General features: G+C 43.3%; 1 protein-coding gene across 1 annotated transcript; it reads right to left on the bottom strand.

Annotated features, from left to right (window-relative positions):
• Positions 1–1547: 1547 nt before the first annotated feature.
• Positions 1548–10325, bottom strand: SLC30A1 (solute carrier family 30 member 1). The gene is made up of 2 exons (XM_056357423.1): positions 9498–10325; positions 1548–6022 (listed from the first exon to the last, which is right to left on the bottom strand). Exons 1-2 carry the CDS (start codon positions 10126–10128, stop codon positions 5112–5114), a joined length of 1542 nt encoding a protein of 513 aa, XP_056213398.1. The 5' UTR covers positions 10129–10325; the 3' UTR covers positions 1548–5111.
• Between the last annotated feature and the right edge of the window lie 234 nt (positions 10326–10559).

Genomic DNA, 10559 nt, shown 5'->3' with positions numbered 1-10559 from the left:
TTCAAGAGCTCCATTTATTTTCTCAGGACTTTAATACTTAATACAAAAAAAAACCCCAAAAACCTGTAAAAATAATTTCTGTTAAAAGCCAAAAAGAAGTATCATCAATGAACACCAGCTATGCCAGTTATATTTTAACATTGCTCACAAACAGGATCCAGGACATGAGAAAAAAAGAAGCCAAACTAATCCCATGTGCTTATTTGGAGACATATAGATGAAAATATATTTTTCAGTATCATGTTTTTTCTCTTCAACTACTTAGATAACACAGTGAATGCAAAAATATAAATGTGAGCCTGCTAAAACATGGCACTACCTCACAGGCAGCTAACCACACAAAACAAAGGTCATAAAGAATAATCAGACCTCCTGTTATCAGCAAAGCTACATTTGGTTTGGAAAATTGTCAAGACTGGCTTTAGCTCAGGCAAACAGAGCATTCACCTCTTTCTGTCCAGCAGAGAAAGAAAAACACAACGAAGTTACTACAGAACCGAACTTAAATGCATACCTAAAAAGGGTGTAACTGATGCTATGCTATGAAACTAAAATAGTCAGAGCATATTTATATGCTTTTAAATATAGTTAGCAGTATTTCCCATTCCCTCCACATGGAACTCAGAACATCTAGCTACAAAATTCACCCCTTCTGTGTCCCCCCCCGGGTCTCTCCATAGCTGAAGAGATTAGAAAGTGCAGTCAAAGCAGGGGGCAGGGGAAGGAGAATGGCAAGAATCTTTATCCCTCCTCCCCAAACTCCACTAGGCAGTGTTTAATAAATTCAGAGAGCCCCATTTCAGAAGCAAACAGCCATGTCAGTTTAGCTAGACTTGTTAGGAAGTCTTAGGACACTGAGCTTTTTGTCTTTCTTTTGGAGAATGGGGAAAAGGAATAAATCCTGGAATTATAAAAAACCCAATAGTATTTCTGCAGCAAATTCAGAAACACCATGGTATTCCTGATTTTAATAGACCCACAAAATCTAGGTACTTTCAGTCATTCTTCAAAAGCTAGGCTGTACTGGCAGAAGCTCTGGACTCACTCCCGCAAGTAATTCCTTGCATGCAAGTAACTACTCGTCAGCCCGATGAAACTATTCATGAATACAGAAATGTACAGGATTGAGCCCTTGCCATGACTTTTGGGGAGTCACAAGTTTGGGCTAGTTTTGTCTTTTCCATAACTATGTGTATGTCCATACCAAATACCATGATGCAGCAATAACAGGTATCACCAAAAGCCTAGAGTGGATGTTGAAAGCAATCAGGCTAAAATCGTAAGGGGTTCCATAGAAGCAATTTAATCTGTTAAAAAGTAAAGCTTCACAGCACTGTGGCTAGCCCACTGAGTGTCTGAATTGGTTCTGTGCTGCACCTCAGGTGCAGATATAATCTAAGAAGTGATTCTAAAATAGCATGTTTCTGGATAAGACGAGTACAAAGTGTAAAATATTTCACTTGGTGATGTTTGGTACATCTCTGACACATTTAATCAGAAGCCTAAACAATCTAGACACTGAAATACAAACTTATTTTTCCTTAAAATGAGTGTTCCATATTTTTTTTTTATTTTAAAAATTCAGGAATGTGATACACAATACAAGTAGCTCCCCACCACTGCAGTGTTCACTTACATGAGATTCACTAGTTTCATGCTTTGTGGGAAAAAAAAAAAAAAAAAGAGAGAGACTGCGCAGTGTTTTTGAATGCTCCCAGTATTCCGGAACTGTGATGTTCAGAACAAATCCAGTCTGTTTAACCACAGATTGATCAGGTTAAAAAAAAAAAAAATCAAGTTATATCACAAGTTAGCAGGCTACAGTCGGGTTTCATACAGACAGAACAAACACAAAAGTTGTGTTCCTGCTGCTGTACAGCCCCCACCTTGACCTGACTACATGCTTTCAGGGAATTTACTAACAAGGGCTAAAGAGACTAAAGGGCCCCGTTAACACCAGCTGGTGCCGCACATGCAACACAGTACAGGCCAAGCAACTCCGCCTGCTGCCCCCATCATCATCATCATCATCACATCTGCACCCTGTCCTGATAATAAAAATAACAGGGAGGGAGAGCTTTTTTGTCTTTTAAGCTAGCCATTGCCTGCAATGGACACCAAAATAGAAAAATATGACTTCTGGCACACACACACACACACACACACACACACACACAAAAAGAAAAAAAAAAGATTAAATAGTTACAATGGAATTGGTGATTACAACTCCATCTATTCAGATGCATTTACTGAGACTGCTAACCAATGATGGCAACTGTCAAGACTCAATAGTTGCTCTCTTTTTATAAGAGCAACAGGAAAGAAGTCAGGCTTCTCAGTGCTACTATGGTTTGCTTGTTTGTTGTTTTTTTTTTTTAAATAAACTAAAAAGCAGTAGTTCTATTGTGCATTAGTGATATACAGCAGGACCTCAATAATTCATACTAATGACTGAGACCAATTTTAAACTAGTGAGCAAAATAATTAGTGGAAGTTTACCATAAAAAGCAAGGATACACATCTAAAAAATAAAAAAAAAGGCACTTTGTTCATTTCAAAATTTACTTGGTTAATACTCTGTAGTATACTAGCAGTGGTAGCATGTTCTGCAAATGTAGTCTCATACGAGATCTCATTTAACAGTCAACTCTAGATTGTATATAGGTAACAGAAGAAAGAGTTAAAGAGTTAAGATAATTCAGACAAAACAAAAACATATATAAATACTATATTAACATATTTAAGTTAGTTTATGAGACTATACAACAAGCATAAACACAGAAAAAGGTGAGCAATGCCGATGGCTGTGAAGCACCAACATTCCCAAGCTAGCACAAAGCTGAACCAACCCATCCACACACTGCAGCTCCCTGTGGATGCATCTGAGCAGCCAAAAAGCAAAATAACTGCATGGTGCTGCGCTGCACCCAAGCTAACAAACCCCCTAAGAGGGGGCCCGTGCAAAACTGGACTGAGCTCCTCTACTTTTCCAATGCTTTGGTGCGCAGCATTTGGCCAATGCATTGGCATGCGATACAGAGCTAGTCTGGCCCTGTAGACTGCACAGTTAAAATAAAACACTGGTAATCAACCCATGGATAATCGAGAGTTGACTGCAATGCTCTGCTGAGAAGTCGGGTAGGGTAAGACCACTGCTGTGACCTGGGTCAATCCAGGTCCGACGAGCAGCAGACTATTTTGAACTACTTAGGAGCAATTATCATACGAGACATATTAGAAATGCAAACTAGCGAGGTGTTCTGTATCCGGAAGCAAAGCTACATTCCCTTCACTAAAACATTCTTTTTAAAAAATTCTACATTTAAATACTGTTAAAAACCTGAAAACCACAGCATCAAAGAATTTCATAAGGCCAAAACTATCCTCAGTTCCCTCTGTTGTGCCTAGGTATTGCAATACATTTGTAGAAGTAGTAAATACCACGTAATTTAGTATCTTATACTCCTTCCAGTGCCTTCCAGTAACAGATCTCAGAGCTCTTCACACAACAGTTAAGCCTCACAACACCCCTGTGAGGTAGGTATTATCCCCATTTTAAGACAGGGAAACTGAGGCAGAGTGTTTACCATGTCCAAAGTCAGAGCAAACAATGGAAGATCTGCATCATTTTCCAGTTTTGAGCATAGGAGCAGTCAACTAAATCACAAGACATTATTTCCCATACATAACTTCAGGATAGATTGAAAGGTCCAGGGTTTTAGATTAGATTTCTTGTGTACTTTATCTTCAGCTCTCATCTAGTCTCTGCAAAATTTACAGACTCCGTAGACCAGTTTCTCCTTTGTTAAGGTGTAAGTTGGCAGCATACTGTAACAGCTTCTTTAGAGCCAGTTGTCAATTTATTGGGTTAACATTTTAAACCTCAGATTCAGATACTTAATAAGTGGAATTATGTGATACATAAGCACCTCAAAGGGTGAAACACAGCAAATGAAATCCTACTCCCTGCCCCGCTTCCTTAAGTCAGTGGAAGGCTCCTGAGGACATGGTGGGCACCAGGACTGCAGTCACTGGAAGTGCTTACAGACACAACTCAACTACAAGCAAAATGCACCACTGAATTACTTGCTGTGGAGGCTAGTGTCTATGCTTAGAAGCATGAATTATACTGTTGGTGCTTGGCAGACTTTCCCCGACAGAGCACTTATTGACATAACTAATTCTTTTATCTTAGTAAGCTGAGCATCAGTTAAAAATGAAGCTCTAGCTCTTCATTCATAGCACTGTGAGTCAAGGATTCTTTAAACTTCGAGGACTTATGACCAGACACAACTTAGAAATAAGGAAAAACACCAGAAAATCCATAAAATATGAAAGTATGCGTTACTTTATCGGTCAGTCTCATGGCTCGATCACAGAGCAGTACACAGTAGCTTGAACTTCCATTCCGATAAAAGAAAAAAAATCTTTCACATCTGGTATTTTCACAAGCAGTTGATTTTAATAACCTTGCTACCTTACCAGAAAAAGTGGGGACAGTTTCTAACAATCACATGGTGCTCTCTTTTAAAATATACTATAGAATAAATTCATTAGAAAAGCCTTCACATTTATTATTATATAGGTTTAAGAAAAAAATATGTGAAACTGCAAAGTGGTTTCCAGTTTTAAGTAGTTATATCTTTAAAAATGTTCTATGAACTTTGGTTTCCTTAGGGCTTCTAAATAAACAATATATTAAAATATCTACAAATCAAATAATAAAGGAAAGAGTAGGTCCAAGAAATCTGTAACACAAATTGAGTTCCTACATGCTTATCCCTCAAATACCTTTTCACTGGAAAAAAATATTTTAATGTGAAGCACAGCAAAAAGTGTCTCTGCTGAAATGTTGAAACTGGATTTCTGAAGTTGTTACAGCATTGGTGCACTTTCTGTCTGTCTCAGTACAAAGTCAACACAAACACATTGTATCATGACGGTGACATTATGTTCTTTAAAACAAGCATTCTAGATTTAGCAATATGACAAGAACAAGGACTTTAGCAATTACACTACTCGGCAAAATTGCATCTCAAACGTCTGTCTCTTCCTCTTGCAATACAGCTGTTGTCAAAGTCACAAAAACTCAGGTAGCACCATTCAGGGAGTTACAAGGATGACTCAAACTGCTCGTTTTGATCAGTGTTTGCCTCTAGCTTAACTGAAGGAATGCTCTCCGACTTAGTCCTCCTAGTTTTTGGAAATTCAATGACAACTTCTGAACAAGAAATACTAAGTGACGAAGATTTTTCTGTCTTCTTTGCAGTACTATCTTCTCCTGTTCCGCAACACTGCTTCAGAGCGCACTGAGTCCTGCAAGGAAACTCACATTTCCCTCTCCCTGATTCAGAGCCGACACTGGCAAACTCAGGCTGAATGGTAGTTGCATGAATCCCTTCGTCATGAAAGATCTCTTTTATGCGCTTTGCCACCATCATGTATGTGGAAGGGTCAGGACACTTGATGTGAGCAGTGCCAATGATCCTACTGCCTGCTAGCTGCCAAATGTGTAATTCATGAACTGCTTCAACTCCTTCAAGGGTACGTAATTTTGAGTTCAAAGAATGAACATCTATTTGTTTGGGAACAGTTTGTAGAAGTATAAGGGCTGACTCTCTAAGTAACGGATAAGTTGTGTAAAGGAGTATACAAACCATCATCAAACAAAGGATGGGATCTAAATATAGCAACCAGCATGGACCAGCCACCGTAACGTGCTCTTGCTCAGACTTGTTTGCTCTGCCAAGTATTTGGGATAAAGTAGCATTTTCCATGCAATGATTATTGACACATGGATTAAAGCAGGGCCCATCTTTGGGGCATGGATTCCACAACCCGTAAAAGAGCAAGGCATTCACTACCACAATTACTGAACCTAAGGCATCTCCAAAAACATGCAGAAAAACTCCACGCATGTTAAGCTGTGCACTAGAGTCTTCTTCAACCTCCTCTACATCCAGAGGATAATGACCAGCATTCCCGTTCACTTGTAGGTCAGTCATGTCGTCTTTCATATCACCTGACAAGGAAACAGTAGAACAATTAGGCATATGCTATAGTACTACACATTAATTCCATATAAAATAATAACCAATATTAAACTTGCCACATTGACCATGAAACTGAAAAGCAAGCAACTCTACCCGTGACACTTAGCAATGTTTTTTTCTGGCTGAGAGATACTCAGCTCTCCCAGTAAGTGATCTAAATTGTCTAGAAGGCAATTGTTTCTACATGGAGCTTAAAGATATAGAGTGGCCAAGTACGAAGATGACTGCATTTTAATTTATTCCACTGAAAAACTGCTTTCACATTTTCTAGCTTTTTAACCATTTGACTACTCACTGTTCATTTCTGAAACAAAATGCAGAATTACAGAGCAGATATAAAAAAAGCTGGTTAGGTAGCTAAGTAACTTACATTTGTTGCCTTTTCCAAAAAGCCAGAACGCTAATCACATTGCTAAAATCTCTCTTAAACCATAGGACTGCATTGCTACATTATATTAAAATTTATGAGCCCAGAAGCTCAAAAGCTGTATAGATACTGCTTTATAGTAACTTCTTTTCAGGTTTAGTAGTTCGTTTCCAAAAGACTTCTGAGTTCAAGGAAAAGGAAGTTTTTCTGAGATGGTGCACGGAGCCAGCAGAACTGTAAGATACAGGAAGCTGAGCCTTTGGGTCTAAAATGCAGAATTTACCAGCCATATTGACTACAGGACAGTGCAAGTTATCACTGCAACTATTAAAGGCTATGAACTAGTGTTATTTACACTTCAGAATAATAAAAAAACCAAACACTAAAGATATATTTTTTATGTGACAGAGCTGTTGAGTGACATATAGCTGTTAATGCCCAAAGCCACGTGTCACGGACTGTGCAATGCACAAACGAACATTTTAGTGCCCTCCTTTGTCAAAACTGTCTGTGTTATTACCACTCACCCCATCACACCTAACTAGCTATACAGAAATAAATGCATGTATCATTACAAAGACCAACGTTTTCTGAAAGAAAAACATCTTCCAATGTTCAAAATTGCCAGTATTTTACATGATGAACTTCATACTTCTCTTCAGAAGTTCTTCTTTGGACAGAAAACTCCCAGTGTTAAAGAAATCTAACAGCCACTGGCCCAACAAACAAGGAGCTCTTACTGCTTCCTTGGTTATTCAGTTCAAAGCTTTGTAAACATTAACATGTAAGACCTGCAGCTTCTGCTGCTCTGCTCTCAAGACTGTGATTCTGTGGTCATAAAGTATCCACAAGTTCTTTCCTCTCTGAAGGAGGGGTGGGCTCCTGCAAAAGCAGCTGAGTGGGTGAGTTCCAAGCCCCAGGCTCATTATCTCACGCATCACACTTCTGTCCTAAAGCTCCAGCTACATTTTCCACACAACCTCTAGGAGTTATGGAATATGGGACCTGTAACTTTTCAAAGAAATTGATGAATTAGAGGGAAATATCTCAGGTTACAGAGTTCAGACCTCAGGTCCATGACGAAAGCAAAGGAAGAGGAACGCTCTGCTGCATACCAAGTGCTTGGAGCAAAGGAGATTGGAAGTTAGTAGACCTATCTGTAAGGGCGGATAACAGGAAACAATTCCAGAAAGCTCTTCAGATTTTTTAAATGGCAAATGGTAAAAACGTGTCCCTTTGAAATATACTCATTTAAATCTAACTATAAACTGATTACTTGCACAATGAATCTGTGTAGGCCTAGTCCCTAAGGCTATTACTAACTTTCCACCTCCACCTTAGGAAATCGGGGTCTACCCCTCTTTGTAATTTCCAGTGAAGGCATAGTACCACTCTTGGTCATATCCCTAGTCTTCACCTACACATCTTACAGCTTCTCACACATCTCCAGGCACCTTCACCCATAACATTTCCATGGGTAAACTATTAGTAACTCCATCCACTACATAACCATGACAGAGCACAGAAGGAAATACAAACTTATTTCAAAGTTTCACTGTGACCAAAATTATGCCCTATTACCAGCTAAACACCCACAACAAATTATTTGTTACTGCCAGAAGGACATCCATGAGAAATTCCAGGCAAGTTAGCTCAGAACAGTACAAATTTTAACCCATGCTATAAGTCAATCTTTTAGTCTAGAACTAGTCCCAAACTTGACTAAAAAGCACAACTCTTCCCCATGTTTCACCATGCAAGAACAATTCACAATGCAAGATATCTATCAGATCAAAAGTTAAGGGAATTTTATATTGTTCCAAACTAATTATTAGGATACGCTTGTTGGAACTAAACCAACATTAAGAGCTTATTATGTGGTCAAGAAAATGCTGTACTATATTCAGAACCTTCCTATCCTCTTGCAAAACCTGTCTTTTCAAAACCAACATGGAGTCAAAACACTAAAGAAGAGAGAAACTGCAAAGTTTCTCAGATGTTTATTGGAACCTCTGACCACGGAGAAACTGCAACTGTAAGCCAAGTCCACTCGGCTCAATTAATGCACAATTTAAGCTAAAACAGTGGTCTCCTGATGTTGCCCTGAAAATTAAGGGAAGACATAGGCTGTGAAGACTGGAACCCCTTCCTCCTAGTAACAGGGATGCCATACAATTAGAGAAGCGGCAATTAACGCACCTTTCACTCTGCTAACACTCAGTACTTGACTTCAACCAAGTGACTTCAAAATAAACTACTGAGGCTTCTGGATCCATTGAAAAAATAACCGAAGAAACTCCCTCCCACAAAACAGACAGTTTGGTCACAATTGGGGAGGGAAGATTTTAAATTTATCTCTATGTGCAAGTGAGTGGGAAGGTGCGTGCTTTAGAATGCTAAAGAAAACTAACTAAAAGAAACCACGCATGTACTCTGACACCAGTGAGCTCCACATTCAGTGCCTACTGCACGACTTCCACAGTTCCAACTGGTAATTTCCAAGACTTCTTCCTATTAACATCATGTCACAAAGAAGTTCAATGCTACTGTGATGTAACAGAGTTCTGTATGTTACACTGAGATTGAGATTAGCTTCTCAGGTAGCTCATAACTGACCCAACGTAGTGATCTGGCTGCCAGGGCCAAGATGTCGAGCCGTGCTCCGTTCGATGTGCAGCCAGTTCAGACGGCACTAGGGCAATGTCTTGTGACAGCTTGTGTCACTAGCCAAAAAACACTCGTCATGTGCCTTCTCTACCAGCACCAGCTTTTTCCAAGGCAAACTGCTTTACCCTAAGACTCTTGCACACTCTAGTCCATCTGTAAAACAAACACGCAACTTCGGGCACTCCTTTTAGCACTTGAAGGAAAGGTGTGAGGAAGAGGCACAACAGCCATGTGCCCGTGAGCACCTTGAGAAAGTTTCTGGCCTCTTCCCTGGGAGAAAGGCCAGGCGGTCCCCATGATGCCTGCGCCAGGCAGGGCCGAGATGCCCACCGCCCCACTCAGGGAAGGGACCTCTCCCGCTTCCCTGGCACTTCTACGCTGGGACAGGACAGAGGCGCAGCAGGGCTTACCTAGCTTCTCCTGGCTGACTCCGTTGGAGCTGCTGCAGTTCTCCACCAAGGTGCTGGTCTCCTCCCGGTGCAGCGCAGCCTCCCCGTCCCCGGGCGGCTGCTCGGGCTTGGAGCCACCGCGGGGGTGCTGCCTGCCGCTGTGCGAGTGCCCGTGGCCGTGGGAATGGCCGTGGCCCCCGACGCCGTGGTGGTTGAAGAGGCAGAGCCCCAGCAGGTTGATGACGAGCCCCGCCACCCCCACGCCGATGACCACCAGCGGCTGCTGGATCTCATGGGGCTCGGTGAAGCGCTCGATGGCCTCCAGCAGGATGGTGAAGCAGAGGGCGGTGAGGAAGACGGCGTTGACGAGGGCGCCCATCACCTCGGCCCGGACCCACCCGAAGGTGTTCTTCTTGGTGGCACGGGTGCGCTGGGCGAAGCGCACGGCCACCAGTGCCACGACCAGGGCCATGACATCGGAGAGCATGTGGAAGGAGTCAGAGAGCATGGCCAGCGACGACGTGACCCGGCTCACCACCACCTCCACCACGAAGAAGAGGAAGGTGAGCGCCAGCATGCACAGCAGCCGCGCCCGCCGGTTCTGCCACCACCGCGGCCCGCCCGGCCCCTTCGCCGCCATCCCCCCGCACATCGCGCCGGGGCAGCGGCTGCCGGCCCGGCCCGGCGGAGGCGCGAGGAGAGCGGCGGCGGTCGGCGCGGCGAGCGGCCCGCGGGCGCAGCGGAGCCCCGAGGGCGAGCGCGGCCCCTTCCCCGCGGCCGGCGGCCCGGGCACCGCCGCTCCCTCCGCAGACGCTGGGCGAGCAAACTTTGCACCCGAGCCCCCTCACTCTTTCCACACGGAACCCGAGCCGGCACGGCCACACCCCCCCCGCCCGCGCCCCATTGGCCACCGCCCCCCCTCCCCGCGGCGCCCGCCCGCCCCCGCCCCCGGCCTCGCTTTCCATTGGCCCGCTCGCCCTCGCGACAGGCGGCCCCACCCCCCCGGTACCGCCCATTGGCCGCGGCCGCCCCGCCCCGCCCCACAGTGCCAAAAGAGGGGGGGCGGGGCCGCGCGTGACGTAC

The sequence above is a fragment of the Falco biarmicus genome, chromosome 12 (genome assembly GCF_023638135.1).
Source record: "Falco biarmicus isolate bFalBia1 chromosome 12, bFalBia1.pri, whole genome shotgun sequence".
Taxonomy (NCBI): domain Eukaryota; kingdom Metazoa; phylum Chordata; class Aves; order Falconiformes; family Falconidae; genus Falco; species Falco biarmicus.
This window is presented reverse-complemented; position numbering and strand designations above follow the sequence as displayed.

Coding starts and splice junctions, on each gene's coding strand:
- SLC30A1 (XM_056357423.1), bottom strand. CDS start 10,128: ATGTGCGGGGGGATGGCGGCGAAGGGGCCGGGCGGGCCGCGGTGGTGG. Junction 6,023..9,497: donor AGTCAGCCAGGAGAAGCTAG/GTAAGCCCTGCT, acceptor TTTCCTTGTCAG/GTGATATGAAAGACGACATG.